At 51.9% G+C, this 17,538-nt stretch overlaps 2 protein-coding genes across 5 annotated transcripts; one reads left to right on the top strand and one right to left on the bottom strand.

Moving 5' to 3' along the window:
- The first annotated feature begins 70 nt into the window (after positions 1-70).
- On the top strand, positions 71-3,846 carry DUOXA2 (dual oxidase maturation factor 2). Its single transcript, XM_055278983.2, has 6 exons — positions 71-516; positions 1,550-1,607; positions 1,877-2,011; positions 2,269-2,482; positions 2,848-3,062; positions 3,463-3,846. Exons 1-6 carry the CDS (start codon positions 370-372, stop codon positions 3,654-3,656), a joined length of 963 nt encoding a protein of 320 aa, XP_055134958.1. The 5' UTR covers positions 71-369; the 3' UTR covers positions 3,657-3,846.
- Positions 3,123-15,583, bottom strand: DUOXA1 (dual oxidase maturation factor 1). 4 transcript variants are annotated; one of them, XM_055278979.2, is made up of 9 exons: positions 15,556-15,583; positions 15,175-15,330; positions 14,733-14,849; positions 14,552-14,619; positions 8,610-8,785; positions 7,929-7,986; positions 6,333-6,546; positions 5,844-6,061; positions 3,123-5,110 (listed from the first exon to the last, which is right to left on the bottom strand). In XM_055278979.2, the coding sequence occupies exons 5-9, from the start codon at positions 8,754-8,756 to the stop codon at positions 4,851-4,853; spliced, it is 897 nt and encodes a 298-aa protein (XP_055134954.1). In that variant the 5' UTR covers positions 8,757-8,785; positions 14,552-14,619; positions 14,733-14,849; positions 15,175-15,330; positions 15,556-15,583; the 3' UTR covers positions 3,123-4,850. The 4 variants fall into 4 exon arrangements, with proteins under 4 accessions (XP_055134954.1, XP_055134953.1, XP_055134957.1 ...); XM_055278978.2 differs by lacking the exon at positions 14,552-14,619 and adding an exon at positions 6,834-6,968; XM_055278982.2 differs by lacking the exon at positions 14,552-14,619.
- Between the last annotated feature and the right edge of the window lie 1,955 nt (positions 15,584-17,538).

The following is a 17,538-nucleotide window of genomic DNA, read 5'->3' as shown; positions in this document are numbered from 1 at the left end:
TCCCGCTCAGACCAGCCCCTGGGCTGGGACATCTGTGTGGCACGCCGCCCATGCTGCTATAAAAGGGGTCCCGCGCGACTTCCAAACTCAGCGCGAACCCGCAGAACCAGGAAAGTAAGGGCTACAGACAGTGAGAAATAGTTTCGCTCGCCAGCTAGAACAACTCTGTCGGTACCAACCCCAGAGCGTTGAGAGCAGCCCACCTCCACGCTTCCTTAACGGAGAGGTGCAGGACTCAGACTTCACCAGCCCACTCGGTACCGGCCTTGTACGAGAAGAGACGCCAAGGACGCGCTCTCCCGCGTCCAGGCAGCCCCAGCTTGCTGGCTTGCCTGCCTGCCTGCGTGCAGCTCTCGGCCGGCGTGCAGCATGACCCTGTGGAACGGCGTACTGCCTTTTTACCCCCAGCCCCGGCATGCCGCAGGCTTCAGCGTTCCACTGCTCATCGTTATTCTAGTGTTTTTGGCTTTAGCAGCAAGCTTCCTGGTCATCTTGCCGGGGATCCGTGGCCACTCGGTAAGGGTGTCCTCATAGTGCAGGTAGAGTGGGGGAAGGCTCATGGGCAGATTGTCTCCTGAGGGACCCAGAACAGGTGAGACTGTACAAGAGTCTCCATGAATAGTCGAACTGAGGCTCAGGTGGAGCGAAGTCAGGAGTCTGGTGCAACAAGCACCACTTTCCAAGGATAGGGAGAGCTCCCCATCCAGGATATCCTGGAGAAGGACCCCAGCTGGGTCCTTGGGAAGGCTGCTGCAGAGAATGGGCGCCCAGTCCAGTAATCCTGAGGCAGAGTCTAGGCTTCATGTGCTGGAGGGCCTCCCACCTCTCCAAGGACTAAATCCCATCCGGTGGGTGATGACCTTTAGGCCAAAAGGACAGATGCCAGCAGCTCAGACTGTGGTGTTCCCCTTTGCACTGGGTTGAGACCCATGTGTGTGGGTGCCCCATCCTAAGAACTGAGACTCCCATATCTGATTAGAAGTTGGAGCCAACTGGGTGCATTGTCTTAGACTTTTCCCCTCTCCCAGAACCTAGGTTGTGCATTTTTCAGTTCTGGGAGGACCCAGCTTTTCTGCATCTTAATCTGTGTTGGTTTCCCTGCAACTGGTGCACCTAGGAGTATCTGCATTCCCACCTCCTCCACTTGGAGATCAGGCCCTGGGGCCTCCCTCTTCTGAGGGAGGTGACCCCTGCGTGCCTGGCACTTCTGGACTCACTGAGCCTCACCAAGCAGTGAGTGGACCAGGAGGCAGAACCAGGACCAGGTGCCAGAAAGCTAGGGTAGTGAAGGTGCTGGAAGAGTGCCAGGAAATGGGAGTGGGGGGGTGCTGTTAGGGTAGATGGGAAATGGGGCTAGAGAGGTGAAAGTGCATGGTCACAACACGTCAGAAATGCCAGTAGCCCAGAGGGACTTGCAGGAAAAGCGTGCCTAGCATTAGTCTCAAAGGTCTGGATGTAACTAAAGATCCAGGTGAAGTGGGGTCAAGGGTGGTCTTAGGGACTCTGGTTTGGCAGAGCTCAGGCCTGACCTGGGTGCCTCTTCCTGCAGCGCTGGTTTTGGTTGGTGAGAGTTCTTCTCAGTCTGTTCATAGGCGCAGAAATCGTGGGTGAGTGTGTGGTGCAGCCCATGGGGAGAGGACGGGGGTGAGGAAGGAGGTGGGCAGAGTGCACCTGGGACAATGGGGAAGTGGGGTTGGTTTTCTGCTCCCTCTTCCCACTCTCCAGCTCCTTCTAGGGGCCACTTTTTGGCCTTTACCATGCAACCACATTGGACCTCTAAGTCCCCATCTCTCTGCAGTGTCCCACCTCCCATCACCACTCTCTAATTCCATTTTCCCACCCTCATCCCACCCCCACCGTGTGCCTTTCCCTACAGCTGTGCACTTCAGTGCAGAATGGTTCGTGGGTAGAGTGAACACCAACACATCCTACAAAGCCTTCAGCGCAGCGCGCGTTACAGCCCATGTCGGTCTGCTCGTGGGCCTGGAGGGCATTAATATTACACTCACAGGTGAGGGGGCTGGGGCTAAATGAACTCCTGGGGCTGGGAGATCCCCGGTTAGGTGAGTGTGTCAGGCGTAGCTGGAGGGCCTCTCACATCCCACAAGCTCAAATAGCTTGTGGTTCTCGTGGATTTGCGGTTTCTCCAACCACCACCGAGCCCATTTCTCCCGCCGAGAGCGCCACACCCCCACTTTCCTGTCTGAATCCGCTTAGTTGCGAGGTCTCCGACCATGCGCAGCCCCATGAGCCCGCCTCACCCCGCAGGGACCCCAGTGCATCAGCTGAACGAGACCATTGACTACAACGAGCAGTTCACCTGGCGTCTGAAAGAGAATTACGCCGCGGAGTACGCGAACGCACTGGAGAAGGGGCTGCCGGACCCAGTGCTCTACCTGGCGGAGAAGTTCACACCGGGCAGCCCTTGCGGCCTGTACCACCAGTACCACCTGGCGGGACACTACGCCTCGGCCACGCTGTGGTAAGCGCTGGAGGGAAGGCTGTGTGCACGTGTGTGTGTGCCGGGAGCTGGGCCGTAGGAGCGGGAGGATGCAGGCCTCGGAGGCGCTAAGCAGCTGCAGCCAGACCCGACGCACTCGGGATGGGCATGACAGCCTCGCGGGTTAGAAGATCCACGAGATCTGCACAGACCATCGGAATCCGGAGAGACTCCAGCCACCGCCTGGACCTCAGGAGCCCGCTTCTCCCCCAGGGAATTCCCCTGCGCCGCCGCCATCCCAGCCCCTGGCTTTGGCGCTGGGGTAGGGACAAAGAGGAGCGAGGCTGTGGGAACCCCGGTGGGCTGGGAGAAGCCCGCTCACGGCCTTTCCCCCCACTCCCCGGCAGGGTGGCGTTCTGCTTCTGGCTCCTCTCCAACGTGCTGCTCTCCACGCCTGCCCCGCTCTACGGAGGCCTCGCACTGCTGACCACCGGAGCCTTCGCGCTCTTCGGGGTCTTCGCCTTGGCCTCCATCTCCAGCGTGCCGCTCTGCCCGCTCCGCCTAGGCTCCTCCGCGCTCACCACTCAGTACGGCGCCGCCTTCTGGGTCACGCTGGCAACCGGTGAGGACCGAGGGAATGGGCCCCGGGGGCTAAGGGTGGGGACAGGATTCGCACCGGGTGTGCACTTTCCAGTTTACAGAATGAATTCACATCTATTCATCTATTCAAGAAACGGCACTGTTATGACCATTTTACAGATGAAAAAGTGGGGGGCTCAGAAGGGTTTGGTGTCTTGCCGTGTTTCACGTAATCCAGATTAGAGGTGTGTAGGGGGCCGGGGGAGGTAACACAAGGGGTAGGCTCCAAAAGATGGAAGAAGGCCCGGGCATCACGCCTGTAATCCCATCACTTTGGGAGGTCAAGGCAGGAAGGTCGTTTGAGGCCAGGAGTTCGAGACCAGCCTGGGCAACATAGCCCTGACTCCACATGCCCTCCTTTCTTTCGATCGCCACCGCCACAGGCATCCTGTGCCTCTTCCTCGGAGGGGCCGTGGTGAGTCTCCACTATGTTCGGCCCAGCGCTCTTCGCACCCTTCTGGACCAAAGCGCCAAGGACTGCAGCCAGGAGAGAGGGGGCTCACCTCTTACCTTCAGCGACCCACTGCACAAGCAGGCCGCGCTCCCGGACTTAAAATGTATCACCACTAACCTGTGAGGGGGACCCAATCTGGACTCCTTCCCCGCCTTGGGACATCGCAGGCCGGGAAGCAGTGCCCGCCAGGCCTGGCCCAGGAGAGCTCCGGGAAGGGCACTGAGCGCTGCTGGCGCGAGGCCTCGGACATCCGCAGGCACCAGGGAAAGTCTCCTGGGGCGAGCTGTAAATAAACTTTTTTTCTTTTGTTTTTTAAAAACTGTTTTTCCCGTTAATTTTCATGGCTTCTCCGCGCCGGGGTCGCACGCCCTCAGGAGCTTCGCTGGGCTGGAGACAGCCTAGTACACTCTCCGCTGTGCTGTGAAACCTGATTCTCTGCGTCGACTCCAGGGTAATAGGGGCGCCCTCTAGTGAGGCCGGAGGGACCCTACCAGAGCTAGCATCTTTCTGAGCCACCCCAGGTGGATGTCAGATGGCAGTGATGAGGCAGGTCACCCACTCCCGGTCCTGGACGCCACTCAGCTAGCCCAGCTGAGTGGGGTGGGAAGGAATAGCGTTTTGGAGTTGATTCCCTAACTTCCCACCTGGCTTCTTGTGAGGTGGTGTCTGAGGGCCAAGGTAGGTGTCAGCAAGGCATAGAAAGTTAAATCCCGAGATTCTTGGCAAGTCCTGCAATCTTATTTAGCAAATTTGGGAACTGAAGCTCAAAGAGAATGTGGCATAGTTGGTTAATGTTAGACCTAGGATGAGAAGTTTGGTTTCCCCTCCTTTCTAGTGCTGTCTTTCATTGTACCAAAAGGCCACACAAGCTGAGGAAGCAAAGGAAGAACAAAAGGAACCCAGGAAAAAGGAAAACAAGAGGTGCCGAGGGATGAGAGGAAACCATAGGAGAATCATATGTAACCCCCGCCCTGCCGGTTTATTGGGGTGAAGTTAGGTTTCGGTGAATAGCATCTTGAAGAGGCAAGGCAGCATGGAAAGGCTGGGTTGCTGTGCAGAGACGCAATGGCCCCTGCTTGGCCTTATCATGGCAACAGGCTTTATGGGCAGGCCCAGCATCTCTTCAGCCCCTTAGGGCTTTTTGTTTTGCTTTGTTTCTTAACATCAGTATGTACAGCCTCCTTTTTCTACTCCGTCTGTAGATTGGTGCCGGAGGTCTGGTACCAGCCACCTGAGGGCAGTTCTGCTGGTTTTATGGGACTCCAATGAGGTTTGGAGCCAGACTGGAAGTCCAGGTGGCCTCCACGGGGAGGAATGTTATAGAGCACAGTCAGGATCTTCGGGGTGTGCCTCCCTACAGTATGCGCTGGTGGAGGAAGCCTCTGACAAGGGAATGTCCTGGGACTCTGGACTGTCAGCCATGGACCGGTAGCGGGGGCTCAGGAGTCCACCTTCCTCAGGACTCCACTCCAGCATGGGGTCTTCATCCACACTCTGGTTGAAGAAAGCCTTCAGCCTGTGAGGCTGCATCCTGTGGGCCACCGCCATAGCCAGGCCCAGCAGCACGCACAGCAGTCCTGGAGACGAGGGCAACAATTGTCCCACCTTAGTACTAGTAACACCTGCCAAGGATATCTTCCCCTGGGAGTGTCAGAACAACTCTAAGGGAAGCCTAGAGCCCCTGCTTCAGGGCAACTTGGGCTCAGAGAGGTGACTGGCTGAGGGGCATGTGGCTGGTGTGGCTCTGTTGTCCTGAGTTTCCAGACTCCAAGTCCAGTCTCCTTCTGTTATATCCCGGGAGAGAGAGAAAGGGGGAGAGGGAGAACTCTGAAAATAGGGAGAGAAAAGAAAAAAACCCTGGGGAAGGGCAGGGCACAGAGGAGCAGGGATGAGGAGGCACATGAGGGAGTAGACAGTGGGACAGGAGAGGAGAATAAGACTGCAGGACAATTTAGGGATGTGTAAGGCAGGACAGGGAAGGGTTTAAGAATGGGCACCCAGAGAAGGGTATTTGGAGGAAGCAAGAGGGGACAGGGGGTTGGAAGATTTTAGAAGCAGCTGGGTGAAGAGAGTTAGGGGATGACAGAGACAGAGAAGATACAAGGGAGTGGGCATCTCTGAGGAGGGAGGGGAAGTGGCACTGGGGAGAGAAAATCAGGAGCTAAGAGATACAAGAGGGTGGGGCTTTAAAGAGGGCAAAGCTATCCTGGTCCCCAGGAACAGACCCGCAACTCTACCGACATGATGCCCCCAGGCCCTCCCTCCCTGGCCTTGAGCCTTCTAGTGCTTCTCTTTAGGGCTGGGTCTTACCTGTGGTCAATGTGATCCAGAAAGCAGGCCCCTGGTGAGTATGCAGCACAGAAGCACCCAGGTGCAGGGGACAGGGTGAGGTGAGTGATGTGGCCATGGAGAAGAAGAGCAGAGCCAACAGCTGGAAGATGCCCGTGGCCAATAGCATGTAGCCACCATATACCAGCACAGGCATGGAGAGCATCACATTGGCCAGCAGCCAGCAGAGGAATGCCACCCTGGAGAGCCAGGACCCAGTGAGGACTGGCCCAGGTACTTCTACCTGCTGGTGAATTTGGACGGGCCCAGGCGGAGGTTCAGGGACCCAAGAGTGACCCAAAGATATGAGGTAGGGATTCTTTCCCATGGACTTCCCAAGCCAGCACCATGGGGACTGGTGCCAGGCCACCCCACCTGAGATATCCACATGAGTGGAGGAGAGATGGGTAGAAACCCTGTTCCTGAATCTAGGCTACCAGGGCCTCCACCCCATCCCCTTCCCATCCTCACCATAGCATGGCTGAGGCATAGTGTCCCGCCAGGCTGTACTGGCGGTATAGGCCACATGGGCTTCTTGGAGTGAACTTCTCAGCTAGGTAGAGCACAGGGTCTGGCAGCCCCTTCTCCAGAGCCTTTGCATACTCCTCAGCATAGTTCTCGCCCAGGCGCCAGGTGAACTCCTCGTTGTAATTGATGGTCTCATTCAGCTGCTGCACTGGGGTCCCTGGGGCACAAGGCAGCTGTGCTCAGCAGGAACCCAAGGGCCAGAGTGGGGCCTAGGTAGGGACTCACCCACACTGGGCAGAGGGACAGGAAGTGGTCTCAACTGAGAGAAGGCAGCTTCCAAGGCCCTGAACTTCCCTTCCTACCATGCCTCTGACCTCCCACCTCACACATCCTCCCAGCCCCAGTGCCAGGCATCCTATAGCTCTTTGGACCACACCAAACATAGATCCCGAAGATGGCAGAGCCTTCCCCCACCACCCCCAACAGGTAAGAGCCCTCCCTCACCTGTGAGTGTGATGTTGACTCCACCTAGCCCGACCTGCAGCCCAATATCAGCGCTGATCCACTCAGAACTGAAGGCCTTGTATGATGTGTTGGTGCTGACCTGGCCCACAGACCACTCAGAACTGAAATTCACAGCTGTGGTTGGGGAGTTGGACATTTAGGAACTCAGATATGTCTGGGTATTACTAGGTTAGAGTGAGAAGGAGAACTACAAGGGGTCCATGTCTGTTTTGGTCATAATTGGATACCCATTAACTAGCCACGGTCTGGCTCATGGTAATTCTGCCAACCACATGTGTGAGATTTCCCTTGGCCACATTCTGTTTACCTCTTCCTTCCCTTTCTCCCTGCTTCAGGGAGAGTCACTCAGGGAGCTGGGAAGGAAGCATGAACCTAAGCCATGCCAGGCAAGGCAAATGCGGATAGCTTCAACAAAGACTTTCTTTGAGATGGAGTCTTGCTCTGTCTCCCAGGCTGGAGTGTAATGGCATGATCTTGGCTCACTGCAGCCTCCACCTCCCGGGTTCAAGCAATTCTCCTGCCTCAGCCTCCCGAGTAGCTGGGATTACAGGTGTCTGCCATCACGCCCAGCTAATTTTTGTATTTTTAGTAGAGACGGGTTTCCCCATGTTGGTCAGGCTGATCTCGAACTCCTGACCTCAGGTGATCTACCCGCCTCAGCCTCCCAAAGTGCTGGGATTCCAGGCATGAGCCACCGTGCCCGGCCTCATGGAGACTTTCATCTCTCCTATTTGCCTAATCACCAAACCAAAGCAAACAGCCCTTTCCCATTTCCTCCCTTCCTCTCTGGGGCCCTCTCCCCACAGACATTCATTTTGACCTCCTTTCCCCTAAATAAAAGTGCTAGGAAAGTTGAGGAGATGCATCCAGCTTGTTTTCCAGGGTGACACCTCTCCAGGCAAGGGTAAGAGTGAGGAGATAAGGCCATGGTGAGAGAGGCATATGGGCAGGGTCTGGAAGCCATCTCGAAGCAAGGGCCCACCGCTGTGGGGAAACAAGGAGAGGAGAGGCAGGCTGCTGAGGGAGTTGAAGGGATGGAGGCAGCTGCCCAAGTCAGCTACACTTCGCACTCACCCAGGATTGCAGCCCCGATGAATAAGCTGGTCACCACCCGAAGCAGCCAGAACAGCCTCTGAGTCACAAGGTGGGTGGGTTAAGTAAAGAGTGCCTTCCTTCCACATCTACCCTTCCTGTTTCCAGACTTGGGGGAGGGGCGGGAATTCTAAAGCTGAGATCACTTGGTCAATTGAAATCAGAGTGTCTGGCACATAATAAGTGCTTATGTATTTATGTATGTATTTATTTATTTATTAGAGACAGGATCTTACTCTGTTGCCCAGGCTGGAGGGCAGTGATGCGATCTCAAATCACTACAACCACTCAAGTGATCCTCCCACCTCAGCCTCCCAAGTAGCTGGGACTACAGACGCACACCACGATGCCCAGCTAATTTTTTTTTAAGAGATGAGGTCTATACTATAAACCCAGGCTGGCCTCGAACTCCTGGGCTCAAGCAATCCGCCCATCTCAGCCTCCCAAAGTGCTGGGATTGCAGGCATGAGCCACCATGCCCCACCAGCGCTCAATAGTGAACCGTTGAATCAATAAATGGGGGGCTTTCTGCCTCGGGTTGTGGCGATGTTTTCTCTGCACTGAGTTCTCCTTCCTTAGTCTGGTTGTAGTCAGAGACTCTGGACCCCTTAGCCTGAGGCTGAGGTCTCTCTGGGCTGGGGTTTTCAGGACTGGGTTTCTCACCGTCTTTCCCCGAATGCCAGGCAGGATAACAATGAACGTGGCCAGTGCAGTCAGAAAGATCATGATGATGGTGGCCGAAGTGGTGTCCATCGGGAAGGTTGGCTTGGGGCCAGCATAGAAGGGGAATGTGTGTCCCAAAGCAGCCATCTTGGTGAGGTTGTGCAGCGGGGACAATGCTGTACAACAACAATAGACATTTATTGCATGTCCTCAATGTACCTGGCACTGTTTTTAGTGCTGGAGATACAGCACAGAATGAGCCAGAATAGGTTCCTCTTCTCTGGAGCTCACATTTTGTGCATCATCAGACTCTGCTATTACTACCGTTCCACTGCCCCTCAGCCATCCATCTCCCCATCTTTTAGGTGACAGAATGAGGGTCTTTGCCATCAGTCTCCGTTGCCCCATTCTCCTCTCTTAACCTCCAGGTTCCATAAATCAGTACTACCACCACCCTTGGGGCTTCTCTGTTTCTTCTGGGACTGTCTCAAGAAATAAAATTCTCTTCTCTCTCCTTCAGGCCCCTAGCACAGATAGATCACAGAACATAAAAGGAGCTATATTTATTATCGGGTGAAGGCATAAGGTGAAAGATGGTACAGATTACAAAAAGATTGGCTTTCTTCCTCAGTCCCCAAAGGAACAAAGGCCAGGCAGCTCTCTGCTAAGTATATAATCCAGCCACATCATCAGAGGACTGAGTTCCAGACCTGGCACTGCCCACACAGGTCCGTCCAGCTTTCTCAAGCACCCTGGCTCTTGTTCTGGTAACTGCAGAACAGTTGAGCTTCACTGAGTTCACCTAACTAAGCACTGAAGGGGCACCTGCCCTCGATCAGGCAGTGCTGGGGCCAGATGTCCTTCTATTCCACACATTATCAACATTGGCCCTTCTCTTTGATTCAAATTCCCAGGCCAAGTTTCAGCTCAAACCCTAGCTGTGGTCTTCTCTGCTCATCCCCTGATCTGAGAACTTGTTTGACTCTTATTTGTTCTTTCGCAGACAGGATTTTGGGAAAATGGTACCTGAACTTAATGTGTTTAGTTAAATCTCAGGCAGAATGGATTGCATGACACACTATTATTTTAGCACAAATAAAGGGGAAAAAACTCTTGCCAATTAAACCATGGCCACCATTGCTGGTGAGTTGTACCTAATTTCAGAGATGTCAAAATGTGAAAAAAAAAAATGCATCTTAGAGTCAATGATCCCAGTTTTCCTCATTTCCTGCAGTGTGATCTGTACTGGGGTTTCAGTTTGCCCAGAAGGCTCCATAATTTAGTGTGACCACACATTGTCTTATTAAGCGTTATAATGAAAGAATGAGATTGGGAGTCAAGTAGCTCCAAAGGGTTTGAATTCTGCCTCTGCCTCTTGCAAGTTACTTGACCTCTACAGACATCCAGTTTTATTAAAAATTTGAGATAGTAATGTCCATCTTGTAGGCATCATTGTGAGCATGAAATGAGATTGTGTATATAAAGTGCTAAGAATAGTACTGGAAACAAATAAGCTATCAAGTTGGGAAAGGGGGCATTTCGTTACTCCATTTATCTCTTTCTCCAATCTTTCTTTTTTTATTTTAAGTAAATAAAAAATGGAGTACATTTAAATTTTTTATTAAGTTCTTACATTTCATTATTTTGTTTGTTTGTTTGTTTGAGACAGAGTCTTGCTCTGTCACCCAAGCTGGAGTGCAGTGGCACGATCTTGGTTCACTGCAACCTCCGCCTCCCAGAATCAAGCAATTCTCATGCCTCAGCCACCTGAGTAGCTGGGATTACAGGCGCGCGCCATCACACCCGGCTAATGTTTAAGTTTTTTTTAGCAGAGACGGGGTTTCGCCATGTTGGCCAGGCTGGTCTTGAGCTCCTGATCTCAAGCAACCACCGTCCTCGGCCTCCCAAAGTGCTGCGATTACAGGCATAAACCACCGTGCCCGGCCTCTCCAATCTTTTTTGAAGAGAACCCTGAGCTGGAATCCATTCTGGGACTAGTTTCAGTTCTTTACTAATATTGTCATATTGGACAGGTAAGCGACAACCTCTTGAGTCCTTGGTTTCTTCATCTGTAAATGGATTTCATAATCTCCAGGTCCCTTTTAGTTCTAATGCTGGGATTCTCCTAATACGCCCTAGCTCCCAGCCTTCCTCTCTCCTTCTAAGCTGGCCACCATCTTGTGCTGTCTGTGAGAGTAGCATGGTGTCAGGCAAAGAGACAGAAAGCCAGACAGTTTTAACTTCTAATCCTATCTTTTGGGCAAGTCACTTAATCCCTGAGTGTCAGTTTTAACATAAACTTTTTTGCTTTTTCTTAACTACTCAACTCTCCCATCCCTGAGGAATAGGTGTCTCTCTCCTCTCCTATTCTGCGAATCCATCCTCCTGGGCCCTAGCCATTCATGCCTGCCTTTTCCACCACCTTTATCATCAGTTGTCCCCCTTCCCTTCATAGCATCCCAGTTTCTTTTTGTCTGCTGGCTCCTTCTCTCAAGGGCATACTGAAATTTTTCCCACCTTAAGAACACACAGAAAAAGAACCTTCTCCCTTGATCTTCTTGGTCCCCTCCAGCTACCATCCTATTTTACTCTATTCCTGTCACAGCCAGGCTTTTGAAAAAACAGTGTATTTTGGCATTTCCACTGCCTTATCTCTTCAACCTACCACAATCTGACTTTTCCTCATCCCTGCCTTCTCCATTAGGTCACTAAGTGTTAAATCCAAAGGGCAGTTTTCGCTTTTCATGATTCTTGACCTCTCTGTGGTATTTAACACTGCAGACCATGCCCCCTTTCCTCAAACTTTACCTCCTTGCACTTCCATCACACCACGTTCTCCAGGGGCTCCTGCTTTGGGCCATCTCTTTGTGGCTGCTCTACTAGTTCTTTTTCCTCCCTGTTAAATGTTGATGCTCCCCAGGAATCTGTGGTGGCTCTCTTCTTTTAGCAGTATTCCAGATTCCCTGGGCAATCCCATCCATTCCCATGGCTGATGGTTCTCAAATGTCTTCAGGTAGTCCTCCTACCCGAGCTCCAAATTCAAAAGGGCCAACCACCCTGTGGACATTTTCACTTGGATGTTCCCTTGATGCCTCAAATTTTAACAGCCCCTCAAATGGAATTCATTGTCTCTGCCCTGCATTTTATTCTATTGTCTTTGTATGTTTGGCAACATCACCACTGGTCAATCAAATTAGCCAGACACCTGGACCATCTTACCTCCTAAATATTTCTTGAAACTATCCATGCATTTCCTTCTGTACTGCCTCTGTCCTAACCCAGGCTCATCCTCTCTTACCTGGTTCCAGAATAATTTTTTTTTTCTAGTAAGCCAATATAATCATTTCACTTCTCTGCTCTGGCTAAAATCTCATCTTCTTACTTTCCCATATAAAGTGCTTTATAACCCGGTCCCACCTATACTCTCTCCATCATTTGCCCAGCCTGGTCTATAGCCATACTGAATGACTGGCCTCTCCCTGAATCTGACATGCTCTTTCAAGCCTTCAGTACCTTTGGATATGCTATTTCCTCTGCCTGGAATGTGCTCACTCTCTTGGCAAATGCCTTTTCACCCTTCAAGTCTCAGCTTGTGTTACCTCCTCTGTGAAGTTTCCTCTGGTGCCATTGGGCCAATGTAGAGGTTCCCACTTTGAACATTCTGATTGCATTTTGAACATACCTTCATGATAACAATGATTACACTGTACTCTAATTGTCTGAACATCTGTCTCCCAATTAGACTGTAATCTCTTTGAGGGCAGAGATTTCATCTTTCCATCTTTGCACCCCCTGCATGTAGAGTATACTAATCAGGCTCTGGATCAAATGAATAAATATGAATGAGTTCCTCTCCCCACAGGTGGCTTCTGATTTTGCACACAAGGGGGAGCTATGCTCCCTTATTGCCGTGTACTATACTTATAATTCAATATTAACTGAGTATCACCAATACAGAGCTAAGGACTGGGCACAAAGGGATTTGACTAAACCTGTCAACTTTTAGTAATTTCTCAAAATTTTCAGGAAGCCTCTTCCAATAGTTAGAGTCTCCGAGACTAACAAAGACCGACATATCTCAATCTTAGTAAAATGAGTAACTAAGAATTCGTGAATTAAATTATTTTATAAAATATGTGATAGTGGTATTTATTTTAAAGCAGATGTTTACTGACCTAAGAATTCCTTATTTATGACATTTAGACTGAAGCTATTATATTTTTAAATAAAAGTCTATAGGAGGAAGGCCTATAAAATGTAAAATATCTTGGCTAATAATATAGAAGATAAAGCGAGGCTAACAGCAAGAACACATGTGATATGCTGGAGTTCAAAAAGGAGTATTTTTAATATATGTGAATAAGAGATAATATAATGTATTTTGGTCAGGGTTAAATATTATTCCTGCATTTATTTAAAGGGAGGTTATAAAAAAATTTACAGGATGTTTCATCTCTATTAACATGTGCTTATAAGAAACACTGACAAAAGGCTTTTTGTATTTTAAGTATAGAACAATGTGAACTTGTTTCCAGCTCTCCAAAATGTCATATTTATTAAAGATGACAGAAGCAAAAAAATCAGTTGGTAAATGAAATTTGCCTTTCTTAATTCCTTCTTGTTCCGTTTCATAACTTAGGTCTTCCTTTATTTGCATTGCCTAATTTAAAGTTAATTTTTCATGACCCTGACCCTAATTTGGTTTTCATTATTAAGCTAACAGGGCTCATGCATGAAGAGGTGGGACAGAAATGAGAAGACCCCACAGCCCGCAGTCCTGCTTTTCCCACAAAGCTTGTGTTTCCCTGGGGAACATCTTTCTTCCTGGCTTGTCAAGTAACATCTGACAGTAAAATTACTTTTAATGTGAGAAAATCTCATATCAATATTAACTTGACCCACTCCTCCCCTACCTCATCACCATGACTGGGATGTATGCACAGTGTACATTGATATAAATAAGCAGACACAAGATACAGTCGAACATACACCTACAAATTTAGATAAACAGAGACACAGACGCAAGAACCACCCAGACGCTGTCATTCTCAGTAATATAGACTTCATCCGAGGCCCCTGTGACAAAATTGGGATGCTTTCTCATGGGGTGGGGGGAGTTTCCCATACTTCAGGGTCCTCCTTTCTCACCTGGCCTAGGGAGGAGGAGGCAGCATCCTCCCTTTCCAGGCTCCCTTATGTACTGAAGACTTTCCTTATGCTCAATCTTCTTATAGACACAGTTACCCAATCCTTACCCACCACAGGCTGAAGTGGTGTTCCTATGTGTGTATGAGAGGTGGGTAAAACATAAAGTTACAATGTTTAAGAAAATTCAGCCTAGAACAACCTCCAGCCTTCATCATTCAAAGTTATGTGCTAACGTCCTGTGGCCTCTCTTGTAGCCTGACAGGACTTTTTTCCTGAAGTCTTCCCCGTTGCCCACCTCCCCCATCTGCTGGAACCTATAGAGTAAGGGCCATTAATTCTCCACAAGTGGGGAGTGGGTGACATGGCTGGCGTTGCCAAGACCTCTGATTGGTAATGCACAGCTACTGCAATGTGATGCTTTTTTCTCTGATTGGGGTAGACCCCATTAAACGTTTACAGCTGTGGCTAGCTAAGGGGACCCTGTCAGGAACTCCTGGCCTAGACTTTCCTCTTCAAGGAAGGGGTCTGTGTGTATGTGTGTATCTGTATATGAATGTATATGTGTGTTATTGCACAAAAGTAGGAGTTAAGTGGAGAAATTGAACAAGATCTGAAAAGTGGATTGGAGGCAGGATTCCCCAGTAAGGGCTGATGTGGATAAGGAATTCAAGGGTGCAGAATCATGCAAGCCAAAATATCCGGACTCGAGTTAAACTGGGATGACGATTCGATGTCTATAAACCTTGTGGCATTTATGGCCTTAAGAGGTTTTCCTTGCCTCCCCAGTTTCTTACCAAACTGTCTCTTTGAAGAACTCCCACTTGATCCGAACTTGGTCTGGATGAAAGCAGGAAGTGTAGCCCTAGGTGCCAGGGTGGCAGCAAGCACTTCAAGACCCCCTCCAAAATCACCTGGACCGCACAGATCTAAGCAGCCGCATCCCCCACCACCCACACCAGGACCACTGTTCCCTACCTTCGCCTCTTCCAAACAGTGCGTGGGTGGCAGCCTGCGCCTCTCTCCTTCCCCCGTGGAACCTCACGCGAAGAGCCCCCGGGAGTGTGAGTCAAGAGGGAACCAGGTCCCTACGTTCTGTGAACAAACGCGCGCCCTTACTCTCAGTGGGGCTCCCGTCCGATCCCCACTCCTCTCCTAACTCACGTAAGGACCCGGCTGTGACCCGACAAACCGGGTCTGGGGTGCTTCCAGTCACTCTTCAAGTCACTCCCAAACTTCTCAGACTGCACCCGAGGCTCTGCGGCACCACCTCCCTCACCCGGCCTGGTACAGAGAAGGGCTGGGTGCGCCAGGACAGTAGTACCGGGGTCTGCCAGCTCCGCAGAGGTCCCTCCAATCCCCCGTCCTCCTCTGCGCCCCCCCACCTATGCCCAGCAATCCCAGCAGTTCCCGCGCAAACCTAGCGACGCAGTTCCGGGTCTGACGGGGCGCGGGCGCGGCTCGCAGGGCGGTGGGACCCCCGACACCTCACGAGGATCCCCGGAGGGAGACGTGACCCCAGGCTCTTAGAGGGATTTAGGTCGGATGGGTGACTTGCTTTGACGCCTGGCCTGGTCTGTGGGCGGCAGGTGATCGATGGCCTTGGACTTGGAGCCCAGACCCGACGGTGTCGAGAGGATTTGAGGAGAGTCTCCCCTCCCCACACCCTCTCCGCCTCCCACCCTCTCCCCAGCCCCATGGGCGGACTTGCTTTTTCCGCCGTCCACACAACCGCACTAGTCGGGCCTTCGGCACCGACGGAACATCTCTACCTGCGCCCCGCGAGCCCTCGCCGTCTCACCTCGCTCGCTGCGGTCCCCTGGAAGCACCTCCGCGGCTCCCCAGGCGCCAGCCTCCATCCCGCCCCACTGCGCCCCGCCCCGTGGCTGAGCCGAGCCGGGCCGCGCAGTCCCCTCCTCACCCCCAGCCCCGCCCGTCCCGGCGCAGAGCTGGAGAGGCACCGGACGAGAGAGGGCTCCGCGGGCTCAGCTGGGAGCCAGGCCGGAGACAAGTTGCAGTCCCGGGCTCTGGTGACGCCGTGGCCGCAGGTCAGATTTGAGAGGGCTTTTCCCGGCCCGCGGGGCCTGGGCGCTCCGGGGGAGGGAGCTCCAAGTGCAGGGTGGCGGGGGAGCCACAGCTCCTCCACGTTGTGGAAGAAAGGGGAATGCTAGCCCCCTGCGCCTCCGATCTTATCCTAAGGCTAAAACGAGTCCTGTTAGGGCCTGTCCTCTGCCCAATCAAGGTTTTGAGAGACTGGGTTCTTTGGGACCTGGGAATGTTGGGTGGCCTAGTTTGCCTGGGCCTACGGGTTCTTCTCCTGGCACCAGCACAACATACCAGGGAGGGAGCTTTGGGCTTTAGGATCCAAGCTTTCCCCCTCAGCCCTCCCTTGGGACCAAGATGGCCTTGACCCATCTTCCTCCCACCTCAGGGCCACCAGGGTCACCACTCTAGGGCTTCAGGCTGGAAAAGCAGCCATGTGGGGCAAGAACAGGCAGGCCTATGTTCTCTCTCTGGTTCTGCCGCTGGCTCTGCCTGGGGCTTCACTGCCCTGTCCTGGGCAGCTTTCCTGTCAAGGTTGTTGAGAAGTTACTGCCCCATCGTTGTGTAAATCATTAAGGGCAACCCACCTACAAGGAGTGGTTATTAAGCACGTCCACCTTCCTCCTCAGGTCATCCCCACACAGCCTGGTCTGAAAGCCCATTTCATGCCCTTAGGGGCTGAGTGGTACATTAGCGTTGAGGCCCAGGATCCTGAAGACATGGTGGTGGGGGGTGAGGGGAAGGATATCTTGGGATCAGGGAAGGACTGTTGTGGCTACTTCAGTATATCCAGCTTTACAGCTTCAACCACCCAGAGCCTAGCTCTTCACGCACTATTAAAGGCCAGCACCTGGACAGACTCTGTGAAATGCAGCAGGTGATACTGAGCTTTCCAGTTATGGCAGGGCCTAGGTTTTTTCATTTAATAGGAGATGGAGTAGGGATGAGGTCACTCCCTGGGTTCTCTCCTCTAGACAACCCATCCAGGAACCCTGATGTTTGGCTGGGGATGAGGCTTTCCCTGAGCTCCTTGCTTCCTCTATCCTATCCCCAATCTCCAGGTTGCCTTCAGAAGGTCTTCACTGGCTTTAGGTACTCCTTACTCCCACTCGGGAGTCCCAGCCTGAGTCCTCTGCTGCCTCTGTTTCCCTGTTGACTCTGGGTGGACAGAGAGAGAGCAGGAAGCTTGCACTAAATACATGAGCACCTGGTAGTGCATCCCTTCTGGATCCAACCAGAGGAGACAAGCTCCCGCCTACCATCTCTATATCACCTTTGCACAACACCTGTCACTTTTCTTGCTTTGAATTAAACCTCATTCACACATCTGATTCTGGCAACCATGCTTAGAAGTAAACAGTTCAGGCATATTTGCTCCCATAGCTGGAAGAGGAAAACAAGGATCGGATTGGAGAAGTGATTTCTCTAAGATCCCACAGTGGACTGGGAGCAGCACTGAGACCTCAGCCTAGTCTCGTGATCCCCAAGCAGGGCTCTGTCCAAGGAACACACTCTGTGGAGTGCTGGGCCAAAGCAGGGTTTTCCAACTAATCTTAGAAGGTAAAGTCCATGAAGGTATGTACCAGGGATTTCTGTTTGTTTTGTTCGTCACTTAATCTCCAGTGTCTATGTCAGTGGCTGGTATGTAGTGGTGCTCATGAAGTATTTGCCGAATGAATTAACGAATTTTGGGAAAGAGTGAGTCTCTTGAACTTTGCTACCTACTGTGACCTTGGCCCAG

This window comes from Symphalangus syndactylus, chromosome 5 (assembly GCF_028878055.3).
Source record: "Symphalangus syndactylus isolate Jambi chromosome 5, NHGRI_mSymSyn1-v2.1_pri, whole genome shotgun sequence".
Taxonomy (NCBI): domain Eukaryota; kingdom Metazoa; phylum Chordata; class Mammalia; order Primates; family Hylobatidae; genus Symphalangus; species Symphalangus syndactylus.
This window is presented reverse-complemented; position numbering and strand designations above follow the sequence as displayed.